Source organism: Polypterus senegalus, chromosome 13, assembly GCF_016835505.1.
Source record: "Polypterus senegalus isolate Bchr_013 chromosome 13, ASM1683550v1, whole genome shotgun sequence".
Lineage (NCBI taxonomy): Eukaryota > Metazoa > Chordata > Cladistia > Polypteriformes > Polypteridae > Polypterus > Polypterus senegalus.
This window is the reverse complement of record NC_053166.1, coordinates 88173161-88185853: the sequence shown is the minus strand read 5'-3', so window position 1 is coordinate 88185853 and position 12693 is coordinate 88173161. Positions and strand designations below refer to the sequence as shown.

At 38.8% G+C, this 12693-nt stretch overlaps 1 protein-coding gene across 1 annotated transcript in view; it reads left to right on the top strand.

Annotated features, from left to right (window-relative positions):
• The first annotated feature begins 1545 nt into the window (after positions 1-1545).
• Positions 1546-12693, top strand: part of aldh16a1 (aldehyde dehydrogenase 16 family, member A1) — a 109062-nt gene continuing 97914 nt past the window's right edge. The window contains exon 1 of the mRNA XM_039773826.1: positions 1546-1692. Within this exon, the coding sequence (XP_039629760.1) occupies positions 1597-1692 (96 nt within the window). The 5' untranslated portion in view covers positions 1546-1596. The remainder of the gene's footprint in view (positions 1693-12693) is intronic.

Sequence of the window (12693 nt, the reverse complement as noted above, 5' to 3'; positions counted from 1 at the left end):
TAGCTTAAGTCCGAAGGTTATAACTACAGACTTACACACAGAAGCACACCAGTACATTGGTTTTCATGCTTCTATAGTGGGAACTCTGGTAGGTCAATTGGCTTTTAAAAGTCACAAGCTTTGTTGGTGGTCAGAACTGAACCGTTAAGGCTGTTTTCAAGTCCAGCACCCTGACCACTAGTGCACATGAGAAGCATCTAACTACAGCACCGCACCAAAAGTCTACAACAGCAGAACATGGCAGAAGTGACGTCACCACATGTCTATACTACTCTCTAATGAAACTAACTGCTAACCTTAACTTACCCCTTATATTACATGCTAACACACTAACCTCTACACTTAAGTTATCTTTAATCTTAACTGTTCAAACTACATGATAACCACACTAGCACCTTACTTAATTTCCACTGTGAACCTGCTGGTGTAGATCTGCAGTGACATGCAGGTTAGGCGTATTGACGATCCTTAATTGTCCCTAGTGTGTGCTTGGTGTGTTGTGTGTGTGTGCTCGCCCTGCAGTGGGCTGTTTCCTGCCTTGTGTCCTGTGTTGGCTGGGACTGGCTCCAGCAGACCCTCGTGAACCTGTACTTAGGATATAGCGGGTTGGATAATGGATGGATGGATGGATGTATGGTACTGTGGCTCTGCAGTTGGATATTACTGGTGCGCGCTGTGGGTTAGTGATGGTTAGTTAATGGGTGACTCCACAGTTCAGTACAGTTCTCACTCCATTAAACCCTCCCATTCTGTACAAGCATGAACCATCAGTAAAATAAACTACGAGATTAAAGTAGAAATTCCTCGATTTCAAGGTGAAGTTTACAACGATCTACTTTATTGACAAAATAAATTACGAGATTAATGTGGAACTTTCAACCTTAATCACGAAATAAACCTTTTCTTTTTCTGCACTGTGGTCCTATTTTTTTTCCTGTGGCTTTAATACGCTTCCGTAGTCGAGTCAAGTCTACTAGGGTTGTCTGGATTTCTGGCTGATAAAAATGCGCGTGTTACATTTTCAGTTCAACTGGGCAGAGTCCACTATAGTCCCCACTTCTATCTTCTTCAACGGGTTGATTTTTTGAAGGTTAAATACAGAGCAGGGTGACGTTGTAAGAAGGGCAAAGGGATCGCGCACGTTTATTTTTGCATAGTGCCGCCTTTTTCACTTTGACGTGCCCCTCCTTCACTACACTATATTGATTCAATTGTTCAACAATATACACCGGTGTTTCAATACAATTATATCAATTACTTACATCGTTTCTTCTTGGGTAGGAAAAGGTTTTTTTATACCATCGCTACGCGCATGGTTAGTTTTCTCAACCATTATACACAAAACCTGCTAAATTAGAACCTGAGTCCGTGAAACATGTAAAGCTGTGGAGGATCTGATGCGTAAAACACACATTACAAAAGAGGAACGCAAATCATTTAAAACATCAGAAGCTTTGATTTTTCATCCGGGATTTGAGAGATACTTTGTCACCTTTAACCTTCTGCCCGGACGTTACATCATGCCTTCGTTAATCTAGGGAGAGTCAGTCAGTCGGTCCTAGTGTGCTCACAGTAGACAGGCGTGTGTTTACGGAAATGGCAGGCAGTGTCGCGACAAGCACATCTCGCATCAGTGATATTTTTGAGACGATGGAGTACGGAACGGCGCCTGAAGACCCCAGCTTTGCTCAGGTTCGACTGGCTTTGCCAGCGTTCACTTAATATCGCTTTGGTGTGAGAATGGTTAAAACTTAGCGGTTCTGAGTTTATTAGTAAATGACATGGCATTTCGTTAATGTTAAGACTTATAATTAGACAACTTGCGGTAAGCTTTTGGAATATAAATTCATGTTCGTGTAGAATGTCGTTTATCGATGTTTACTCCGGTACTAATGTCACGCGTCCTTACTAGACAAAATGTCATTCACGTGTTCATTTCATTGATGTAAATTAGTCACATGGCCAGTTCCATTCCCTGATTGGACTAGAAGGGTAGGCGTAATGAAATTCTGCGGATTTTTCATAGCTGTGTAACTTTGTTTAGGTTTCATCTTTATTAAGCGAAGTGCTGGTGACCAGTAAGCTTTACGACTACGTGACATATTTCGAGAGTTTGTAGGCTTAAAAACATGTAATGTTTCAAATAAAAATTGGTTAGCAATACTGTCCTACTGATCCTGCGTCCTAAGTCTGGGTTCCGCACCTAGTCGTTGTCTGCATGGAGTCTGAATGTTCTATCCACTGAGGGTAGATGCTGGTGAGGTCTTAGACTGTAGACATATATAGATAGACGCCGCATTCACTGTGTTGCCCAGTCGACAAGATACGTCAGCGCGGCCGCCCTACTGCGAGTGGCAAAAGTGCAATTTAAACTAATACAGGTAGACGTGGAAACCAGGTTTTCTGATGAAAAAACAATAACGTTTAAAACAGTATCGTTCACATACAACTGATTTTGGAGAATTGTTTAAATGGAATTATTTATATCCATTTATATACTAATAATGGCAATTATTAAGTAATAATAATAAATCATTCCATATAACTAACATTTCTCGGACTGCCTTCTTCCATCTCCGAAACATTTCTAGACGTCCTGTTCTTACGCAACACAGTACTGAAGTATTGGTTAATGTCCGAGTCACAGATTACTGTAATGCTATTCTAACTGGCATCCCACAAAAATTTATCCATCGCATACAACTTCTTCAAAATTCTGTTACCAGGATAATAACCTGCTGTTCTAAATCCACTGAACATATTACACCTATTCTCTCTCAACGTCACTGCCTCCCTGTTAACTACAGAATACAATGCAAAATACCGCTCTTAACATTTAAAGCTCTCCACAACCTCACTGATCTCCAACAGACTGACACTCGTCTCCCTCACTCGGATCCTCATTTGCAGCTCGACTTTCTGTACCAGACATCAAACTCTGTTCTATGGGAGCTCGAGAGTCTCTCATGGTGCGCTTCAACTCGGGAATTCTCTTCCATCTCATATACGTCAGATCGATTCAATAACACAGTTTAAAATTACCCTAAAAACTTATCTTTTCAAACTGGCATACCAATTGTGATTTTTGCACATACCAATTGTGAATTTTGCACTGTTACTGCCAGTTATCTTTGTGCTAAGATTTTCTAATGGCCAAACTATAACCAAAACAATTGTTCAGCCTTACCTATGAAATGTAATTCCCCGGGATCTGGTTTGGAGCGTACAGCGGTTTATACAATCCTAAGCAGCACATTATTCATTACTGCACTCCACAGCAGTGCCACTCGCAATATGGCGGCGACGTTGACGTACGATGCTGCTGGTCATGCGGCGTCTTGTAATTATGTCTATGGGTGAGGTACCAGGATCCCCTTTGGCTACAGATTTTTGTTCCAGCCAACTTCTGAATCAGCCATTATTAATTATAGTTGTCATCATTTAATTAGCTGACTTTTTTTGTTTTCCTTTTATTGTGCATTTAGAAAGAGGGTTAATGTCATATTTACACTTACTGGAAACTGATACATAGCTGTATCTTTAAATGGTTACTTTGTTTTATTACTTTTAATTAACTTTTTCTTTGGAGTTAGGTTCTTTTATCATATCTAAAAACCAACTATTAATGACGAACATAGATGACACCAGAGTAAATGACTGAAATGAGCAGCAACTAAAGTATTACTCATTTGTGTGCTTATTAGTAAATAATTGTCTAAATAGTCAGAACATTAAATGTTAAGAGCAAAAAATAATGATTACTTACCCATCTAATAGGTAAATTCCTGCTTCATTCACTTAAAAATAGTATTACAAGTTTGTATTTTTTTATAATTTTATTGATTTTTATTAAAATCAAATAACATTCCATACAAATAACTGAAGTTTTACACAAAAAAAGGTTTGAAGCAAATCAACCCCCACCCCCGAGAAAGAGAGCTATGCCAGCGGTGTAAAACTTTATGCTAGTAAAAATATGTAAATAAATGAATAAAGATAAATGCAGTAAAAGATGGGAGGGGAGAGAACCTGCTCCCTCAATTTAAATGCTTATTCTAAAATGTTATTGATTAGATCTTGCCAGGTTTTAAATAACGTTTTGTACAGATCCTGTAAGTGCGAATTAGATTTTTTCCAGTTTCAAATAGTATAGAACATAAGTTACCCACTGACTTAAAAGAGGAGAGTTAAGATTCTTCCAGTTGAGCAAGATTAAGTCTACGTGCCGGTAGTGTATTAAAGGCAATTATAATTTGTTTGTCCTTCTCCATTTTAAGCCCTTCTGGAAGGACTCCAAACACAGCTGTTAATGGGTTAGGAGGGATTGTGACACCAAGGCTGTCTGAAAGGCACTTAAAGGTTTTGGTCCAGAATGTTGTTAATTTGGTGCAGGCCCAAAACATATGGTCCAGTGAGGCTGGAGCTTCATTGCAGCGTTCACAAGTTGGATCTTGCTCTGGAAACATTTTGGGCAATTTTAAACGAGAGATGTCTGCAATATACACTCACCTAAAGGATTATTAGAAACACCTGTTCAATTTCTCATTAATGCAATTATCTAATCAACCAATCACATGGCAGTTGCTTCTATGCATTTAGGGGTGTGGTCCTGGTCAAGACAATCTCCTGAACTCCAAACTGAATGTCAGAATGGGAAAGAAAGGTGATTTAAGCAATTTTGAGCGTGGCATGGTTGTTGGTGCCAGACGGGCCGGTCGGAGTATTTCACAATCTGCTCAGTTACTGGGATTTTCACGCACAACCATTTCTAGGGTTTACAAAGAATGGTGTGAAAAGGGAAAAACATCCAGTATGCGGCAGTCCTGTGGGCGAAAATGCCTTGTTGATGCTAGAGGTCAGAGGAGAATGGGCCGACTGATTCAAGCTAATAGAAGAGCAACTTTGACTGAAATAACCACTCGTTACAACCGAGGTATGCAGCAAAGCATTTGTGAAGCCACAACACGCACAACCTTGAGGCGGATGGGCTACAACAGCAGAAGACCCCACCGGGTACCACTCATCTCCACTACAAATAGGATAAAGAGGCTACAATTTGCACGAGCTCACTAAAATTGGACAGTTGAAGACTGGAAAAATGTTGCCTGGTCTGATGAGTCTCGATTTCTGTTGAGACATTCAAATGGTAGAGTCAGAATTTGGCGTAAACAGAATGAGAACATGGATCCATCATGCCTTGTTACCACTGTGCAGGCTGGTGGTGGTGGTGTAATGGTGTGGGGGATGTTTTCTTGGCACACTTTAGGCCCCTTAGTGCCAATTGGGCATCGTTTAAATGCCACAGGCTACCTGAGCATTGTTTCTGACCATGTCCATCCCTTCATGACCACCATGTACCCATCCTCTGATGGCTATTCCCAGCAGGATAATGCACCATGTCACAAAGCTCGAATCATTTCAGATTGGTTTCTTGAACATGACAATGAGTTCACTGTACTAAAATGGCCCCCACAGTCACCAGATCTCCACCCAATAGAGCATCTTTGGGATGTGGTGGAACGGGAGCTTCGTGCCCTGGATGTGCATCCCACAAATCTCCATCAACTGCAAGATGCTATCCTATCAATATGGGCCAACATTTCTAAAGAATGCTTTCAGCATCTTGTTGAATCAATGCCACGTAGAATTAAGGCAGTTCTGAAGGCGAAAGGGGGTCAAACACCGTATTAGTATGGTGTTCCTAATAATCCTTTAGGTGAGTGTATAATTTCTAGTTAAATAATTGTATGCTTTGTGCATATGGAACTCAAGTGATTTTTGTGAATTGCTGCCTTCCACTCCTTTTCTGAGAGGTTGAGTGAGAGATCCTTTTCCCACTGTACTCTAGGATCTTTGAGAGTGTAAAATGGTTTTATATATTGCGGAAATGCTGTCTTGATTCCTCGAGACTGAGCAGTATTTTTTCTATCATAGAGGTAGGTGGGAGGTGAAGGCAATTGGGCAGGTTATGTTTAAAAAAAATTTGAATTTGAGGGTAGTGAAAGAAATGTGTTGCTGGAAAGTAAAATTTGGAGTGTAATTGTTTGTAGGATGCAAAGACGTCTATGTACAGATCTCCAAGTGATTTAATCCTAAATGTTTTCCAGACATTAAAAACTGCATATGTTTGAGAAGTTTCTAATTTCTGAGAGAGTTTGGAAGCATTCACTGATACAGCATGTTGCTGCACCCATCATACGATGAACCCAAATTAGGACCCGAGTGTAGCTGTGCAACACGTGACACCTCAGCACCATACTAGTTCAAATGGAACGGAACAGTGTGAGATGTTTTTTCTTACTGTGGCTGGAGTGCCAATCCTGCCACCAACCACCAAGTTTTCCCTACAAGTTGGAGGGCCTACTTGCAGGGCTGGATGCAGGTTAATGTCATACCCAGAACGGACCAATTTCAGGTGAAGGGCCTTGCTCAAGGACCCACTTCTGGCATTTATGGCATTTGAACCAGTAACCTTCCGATTGCTGGCACAGATACTGTATCTAGCCTTAGAGCAACCACTCTACTCATTTCATTTCTGGATGGGTACAAAATAAGAGAAACTGAGAAATAATGGCTTGCCTAATTTAAAGCAAGAGTCTGATTAAAATAACAGTTGGGTTGAGACAAAAGCCTGCATCCACAGGGTCCCCAGGACTGAACCTGAGAACCACTAAGGCAGGGAACAGTTCACTGTGACCCTGAACTGAAATATGCTGTTAAGCTTGTTACTTCTATTTTTTTCATCTGTATTTCTAATTTAAAGTTAGTAACAGTGTGCAAATAAGTATTCCATCCAGCATACTGCCTAGCACTGTGCCAAACACAAAGCGCACAGAGCCATATAGAATAAGATATTTTAAGTTTTGGGGTGACTTTATAAAGAGGAAATGATTAATTTCAAAACTGAGGTTCCACTTTACTTTGTAATTCATTGATAGAAAATGATGTATCAATGGTAAACGGAAATCAAAAATCACCAGCCCATTGAGGGCTAGATTCAACCTCACACCAAAAGTCAAAATTTGAAATCGCAGACTAATCCAACTTGCGTGCATTTCATCATGGCAATTTAGAATGTGACTCAGTAGTGTGCATGGCTTCCACTTGTCTGTATGCACTCTTGACAACACCTTTGATTGGTCATTATGATACAGTGGATGGTGTCTGTTGGGGTGGTCTCCTCCCAGACCTGGATCAGGGAATCGGTGAGCTCCTGGACAGTCAGTGGTGCTACGAGTAGCATCCACTTGCAGAGCCACAGCACCATACGTCACCGCAGTTCTAGACCCGCAGTTACATACGCGGAAATGACGTCTCTGTCGTTTCAGGACTGATTTCGTAAAATTACTTTTGGAAGGTTTCGGTAGGTCTCGGCAAAGCCCAGAAAGTAACATTGGGTGAAGGACCCGTTCAGAAATTAAGCGATAGAAATAAGAAGGAAAAAAAGTACATTAAACCAAATAATATGCATCATTGTGAAGTACAGAGGATTTCTGCCATCACGTCGTGTCATACATCAAAATAAACAATACGGATCGTTTCTGTGAAATACATAATTAACATTTACGTTGTGTTTGGGTCTGTGGGAACCATTTAACATGTCGACAAAATTAAAATCAAGATCTGTGTTAATTGAAAATAGTTTTTCGTTAACATTCACGAAACGAAATTTACAATATAATTACAATGTTTGCACCAAGTTAGTGGGCCCCTTGGAGCTTTATTGGCATTTGCCATAGAATACCAGAATTAGCAGGTCCTCCGATTCGGTGCCTCACACTAACCTGCACTCTTGTGGGTGACAGGAGGGCATTCAGCTGTATAGCGCCCAGACTGTGGAATGACTTCCCAAAATTAATGACATCAGCTGACTCCATTGTGTTTAGGAAGACATTAAACAGACCTGACATTCTGCCCCTCCTTTCAGTTTACTCCCTCTGTTCAGAATCTCAGGGTTTGAATTTTTGTCACAATTTATTTGTTCAGTAATTTTTTGTAGTATTATATGTTGCATTTTAGTCTGCATTATTGTATTTTATTCTATTTGAATGTTTGGTATACCCTGTATTTATCTTTATTTAGTAAAGGTATTATTTGTAGCCAATGTTATATAGGTCCTGTTGTTCTTTCTGAATTTTAGACATCGGAAGGGTGCTATATAAATAAATTGTGTTCTTATTAGTATTTTTATTTTTTTTCTTTTGATGGCCCATCATTTATAATAAGTGACAAAAACTAGAGTAGTTCTATATAATGCAATTAATATATAGCATAATTCAGTCTAGAATATGTATTGCCATTTTCTTCACATACAAAAACAAAAAAGTGTGTGTATATATAAAAGTATTTAATATACAGTATATATACCTACACACACTCACACAATCAGTTAATTGGTATCGGCAATTAAACACTGCCTAAATGTAAATATTACCTGCACTTGTAGGTTTTATTCATTTTTAGCTATTAATTGCACCGTAGCGCTTTTGAGCTGTTAAAATATACATTTGCAATGTTTATAGGTTATACAGGTGTTTCTAAATTCACCTTGTATTGGTGTTTTTTTTTTTTTCCTTTTCAGCTTTTCACATAAACATGCATGTTAAGTTAAATGGTGATTTCAGATTGACTCTGTGAAATTGTGGTACTGTACCTCTCCATGAGTGTGTCCTCTGAAGGATTGGCATACATTCCAAGATACTGTAGCCACTGTTACCATTGGTGTGTTACATCATATTGGAGAAATTACTGATAACTCGAAAGTTGCCAGAAAAAAAGGGAGAAGGTATATATTATACATTTCATCCATCCATCCATTTTCCAACCCGCTGAATCATGGGTTCATGGGGGTCTGCTGGAGCCAATCCTAGCCAGCACAAGGCAGGAACTAATCCCGGGCAGGGCGCCAACCCACCGCAGTAAAAAGTCTTGGACAGGGTGGAAGTTATTCACAGGGAAGATTAGAAGATAGAAATAGGTTAAAATAATAGCCTTCCTTAATTGTATGTAACAGCTGAAGTGGGTCGGAGAGAAAAATCCTGTATTTAAAACAGGCAGCAGGCGTTAAGACAAAAGACAAGCATATGCTAATATTTACTAACTAACTTTCAAAAACCGTATGGAATGGTTCCACCTTAAAGGTAAATTCTAAAGCTAAAAGTAATTGGTATTCAAGTTATGAAACAGGGTTGAAGGTTGGTTAAGATAGGATGAGAATGTGTTAAATGGGGCAGCTCTTTGTAAAGTATATTAGTGAACTATTTTCCCATATATTGAGTAAATGTGTGCAATATACATATGAAGATACAGGAGACAACACAAGACTTTCAAAAATTCCCAGGCAATCTTCAGAACTGGACTTGCCTGCCACCTGAAAAATGTGGAAAGTACTACACACATGCAATTTAATGTATAATTCATTAAAAATTCACAATAGGTGTTGAAGTTTTGTAAGCAAATTTTGAAAAGAGCCAAGGGTGCAAAAATCTTCACATTCTCATCATTTTAACTGTTTAGTTAATATGCAGAAAAAATTAAAAGGCAATTAAAATGTTAGATTATATTGTAAAAACAACTGAGTGTAAACTAAGCAATGTTACAAGTTTATTGTAGTATTAGTGGCAATACTGGCATGTGTACAGAGTATGGCGAATTTGTGATTCCACATTTGGATTTTTATGTAAAAACAAATGCCAGGTTTTACAAGCTGTGCTGTCTAATACAACCAGTTGCATCACATGACTAAAGGGCATCTCCTACTCTGACAGTAGAATTTGTTTAAAATTTATGAAGCCATTCCTGCAGAATTCTTTCAGTTACATACAAAGTTTTTTTAGGAGTCTAGAAGATGTGATCCAGAAGGTTTTTAAAGAATATCTGGATGAGACACTGGGACAAGTTACTCATTAGCTAATCAAACAATCACTAATAAATTAAAAGATCTCCTGTCATTTGTCAGACTTGTTATAATGCCTGTCCAGAGGCATGAAGGTGTAGAAGGATATGGGGATAGATTCTGTAGCTGTCAAGAGTCTGTGTGTATTTGGCATATTATGCTAATGTGCTGACCCAGCATTTCAGATATGATGCACACATTTCAAATGTGTAGACACACATTTTGTGCACCAAAAAATGAATTAGTAGTCCAAAAATGTTTGAATATACTACAGATCTGTACATCCAATTAATGTTAACCCCTATATACTTCAAATACTTACTTTAAATGCTTATCTGCTTGTTTTACATTTGCCAGTGTTCTTATAGGTCATTTAATGGTAATTTTCTGGGTTTCTCCAGATTAGGGGGTTGACTTCCATGTGCCCAACCACTGTTTCCCCTCAGCATGACACCTATCGCCTCCACATCAAGTCTTTCACATAACATAGTATTCATCTACCTCTTACTCTTTGTCAGTCCACACATACATTTGATCATTTCTATCTATGTTCTTTCCAGCTTTGCTTCATGCTTTTCCTCCTTCTGCTGTGCATCACTCAAATTAAGCCCATTACTTCTCTCATATTTTCATAAATTTGTCACCTCAGTGACAGAAAGGCCTGTTTAGAAGTCACAATGGAGGACAACATTTTACATGCATTATCTCCCTTGATATCACTGCTGTGCGTGCCCCTATATCTGTACTCCTCATTCACCTAAGAAGCAGAACTAACCTGCCTTCTCCAAAAAAAAAAACACATTGCTAATATCTAGATTTACACTTAGAGCAAATTAATAGAATGAGCGAAGTCAAATGCCTTCAATGGTATGTCACAGGTTCTATATTTCTAACTGGAAAAAATAAAATTGTATTTGAGATAATCTGTTCAGAATTTTTTCAGAATGTGTAAAGAATTCATAAATATGCAAACCTCACTTCCAAAAAAAGTTCAAACACTATGCAAAAAGCAAATAAAAACAAAGTGGCCTGTATGAAAACTTTTAATTTTACTTGCTTTTTTTTTGATTGTATATTAGGGATGGGCAAACTTCCACATTCAGCCCTCCAGACTGTATAAACTGGCCCACCGAATACTTACAAAATTGCCCTTAAGACAACATTCATTTCAACATTGTACTGCCATACCTGGTGAAGTCCACTAGGTGCCGCACTACTGCCTTTGCCAAAGGCGAGTCTGTTCTCTCTGCACACAGATATATATTCTTCACATTTGCCATTGCATTGACCTCTACTTTAACAATGAATGGACCATAGAAAAGAAAAGTCAACAGTGAGTGCCGAGTTTTTAAATAAGGAATGGGCAGCTGAATATTTTTCAATGCAGGAAAGGACGACTACTGCTCAGAGGTTAGTGGCCAATTTACAGTCACAGCAAAATATTTTTTTCTGGCAAACCACTGTTCAGGAGTCGAGCACCAAGGCAAGTTATTTGGTGTTATTCAAATTGGCAAAAGCCAGCAACCCTTTCTCTGAAGGGGAGTTTTTGAAAGAGTGCATGGTAGAGACAGCAAGTCTTTTGTGCCCATGAGAGCAAAAACAAATTTGAACAAATTAGTTTATCATACAGAATAGTGACTCTCCATATAGAACTAATTGATGAAGACTTGGCCAGCCAGTTATACACAAAAGCTGAGTCATTTAAGTTCTGTTTTTTAGCAGTGGACGAAGGGAAGAACATAAAAGACATATCGCAGCTCTTAATTTTTATTAGAGGGATTAATGACAACTTTGAGATCACAGAGGACTTTTTTGCCATAGAGTCCATAAAGGGAACAACACGAGGAGTGGACTTCTATGACAAGTTGTCTGATGTCATCAAAAATCTGAAGCTACCATGGTGTAAACATGTGAAGGTCACCACAGATGGATGGCCGAACTTGACAGGAAAAAACTTCGGGCTGCTGAAAAGAATCCAGGATAATGTGAAAGAGGAAAACCCTGAGTTGGATGTAATTTCATACACTGCATAATCCACCATAAAGCCCTGTGCAAGTCTGTATTGCAGCTTTATCATGTAATAAAGCTAGTTGTAAAGCTTGTTAACTTCATACGAGTGAAGGGACTTAACCATCGTCAATTTATTAAATTCCTTGAAGAAACTGATGCTGATCACGACGACTTACTTAACTACTCTAATGCCCGCTGGTTAAGTTTAGGGAAAGTATGTCATTGAGTGTGGGAGCTCAAAGGGAGATGAGCTCATTTTTGGAGTTAATGGGAAAAGGCATTGATTTTTGTGAGCTGAGCGACACAGACTGGCTTTGTGATTTTGCATTCACAGTGGACATACAGGTGCTGGTCATAAAACTAGAATATCATGACAAAGTTGATTTATTTCAGTAATTCCATTCAAAAAGTGAAACTTGTATATTAGATGAATTCATTACACACAGACTGATGTATTTCAAATGTTTATTTCTTTTAGTTTTGATGATTATAACTGACAACTAATGAAAGTCCCAAATTCAGTATCTCGTAAAATTAGAATATTGTGAAAAGGTTCAATATTGAAGACACCTGGTGCCACACTCTAATCAGCTAATTAACTCAAAACACCTGCAAAAGCCTTTAAATGGTCTCTCAGTGTAGTTCTGTAGGCTACACAATCATGGGGAAGACTGCTGACTTGACAGTTGTGCAAGGTGTCAATGGTCATCTTTTGGACAAGGAGGAAAAGGTCATTGCTAAAGAGGCTGGCTGTTCACAGAGCTCGGTGTCCAAGCACATTAATAGAG